The sequence below is a fragment of the Condylura cristata genome, unplaced genomic scaffold (assembly GCF_000260355.1).
Source record: "Condylura cristata isolate star-nosed mole 26May11 unplaced genomic scaffold, ConCri1.0 scaffold00009, whole genome shotgun sequence".
Classification (NCBI taxonomy): Eukaryota; Metazoa; Chordata; class Mammalia; order Eulipotyphla; family Talpidae; genus Condylura; species Condylura cristata.
This window is the reverse complement of record NW_004567110.1, coordinates 2,316,538-2,317,561: the sequence shown is the minus strand read 5'-3', so window position 1 is coordinate 2,317,561 and position 1,024 is coordinate 2,316,538. Positions and strand designations below refer to the sequence as shown.

Here is a 1,024-nt window from a genome sequence, read left to right as displayed (position 1 = left end):
GCGCGGCACATGTCCTGCGTGTGAGACGCACGCGAAGTGCGTGAGCGCGCAACAGCCCTGCCCGCTAGTGCTAAAGCAAACACGGGCACCTGCCCACGCCTGCTGGGCGGCAGCGGTGGACCGCGGGGCGGCCCCGGCCGAGCCCACCGTTCTCCGCGACGCCTCCCGCCCACGCTCGAAGCCGTCCATGAGTCCGTGGCTGTTAGCCTGACCATTATTTGTCCTGGTGGGAATTTCCATTTCGTTCTTTGTTTTTGCTAATATTTGACTTTAAGATGCTCGTTATTTTTAGACCTGTTGAAATGGAAAGCTACTTCTTGACAAAAAATGTGCCTGCAAAGGAAGAGCAGCAGGCAAAAGACACCTTGACCACTCAGGGAAAGTTCTCCAAACAGCCGTTATCCCCAAAACGTCTCTGACAGCCTGACCGAGGGGACAAACAGCCGGACAGATACAACCCTGGAGCGCGGTGGAGGAAAACGCTGGGCCTGGAAGGGCCACTCTGGCCGAGGCCAGTGAGCTCTGGCTGATTTGGGGAGACAGTGCCCGGGGCCGGCTCCCTAGAAATCATCTTCAACATCAGCTTCTGGCCTGCCGGAACTGAGACTCATCCCAGGATGCTCAGCTGAGCCAGCGGGGCTCCCCCAAGCGCTCCTGCCTCTCCAGGGCCCCCCGCACGCAAAGGGCGGTCAGGGAGCGGCCAGGACCAAAGCCTCACCCGAGGGCGGGGGCACTCAGCACGGAAAGCCCACGGGACCCAAGACGGGACCTGCTGCGGAGCGTGCGGCTCCGCCGGCCTCTGGGGGGCAGAGCAGGGTGGCGGTGCGTACCGGAGAGAAGCCGCGTGGGCGGGGCTGGCTTTGCCCTGGAGGGTCAGGGTGAGCTTGGAGAGCTGGTCCACAGCTCCTTCCCGCCGCACAGAGTGGGGGGCTCCTCCGGACACCCCTGCAAAGCGAGCCTTGGCGCCCTCCTGAGCAGACAGGGCACCCTGGGGAGGGCCCGCCTCCCCGCCGAGGCAGCTCCG

The 1,024-nt window shown here is 63.8% G+C and overlaps 1 protein-coding gene across 1 annotated transcript in view; it reads right to left on the bottom strand.

Annotated features, from left to right (window-relative positions):
- TRAPPC9 (trafficking protein particle complex 9) overlaps positions 1-1,024 on the bottom strand; it is a 133,557-nt gene that overhangs the window by 81,696 nt on the left and 50,837 nt on the right. The window contains exon 11 of the mRNA XM_012722892.1: positions 831-970. Within this exon, the coding sequence (XP_012578346.1) occupies positions 831-970 (140 nt within the window). The remainder of the gene's footprint in view (positions 1-830; positions 971-1,024) is intronic.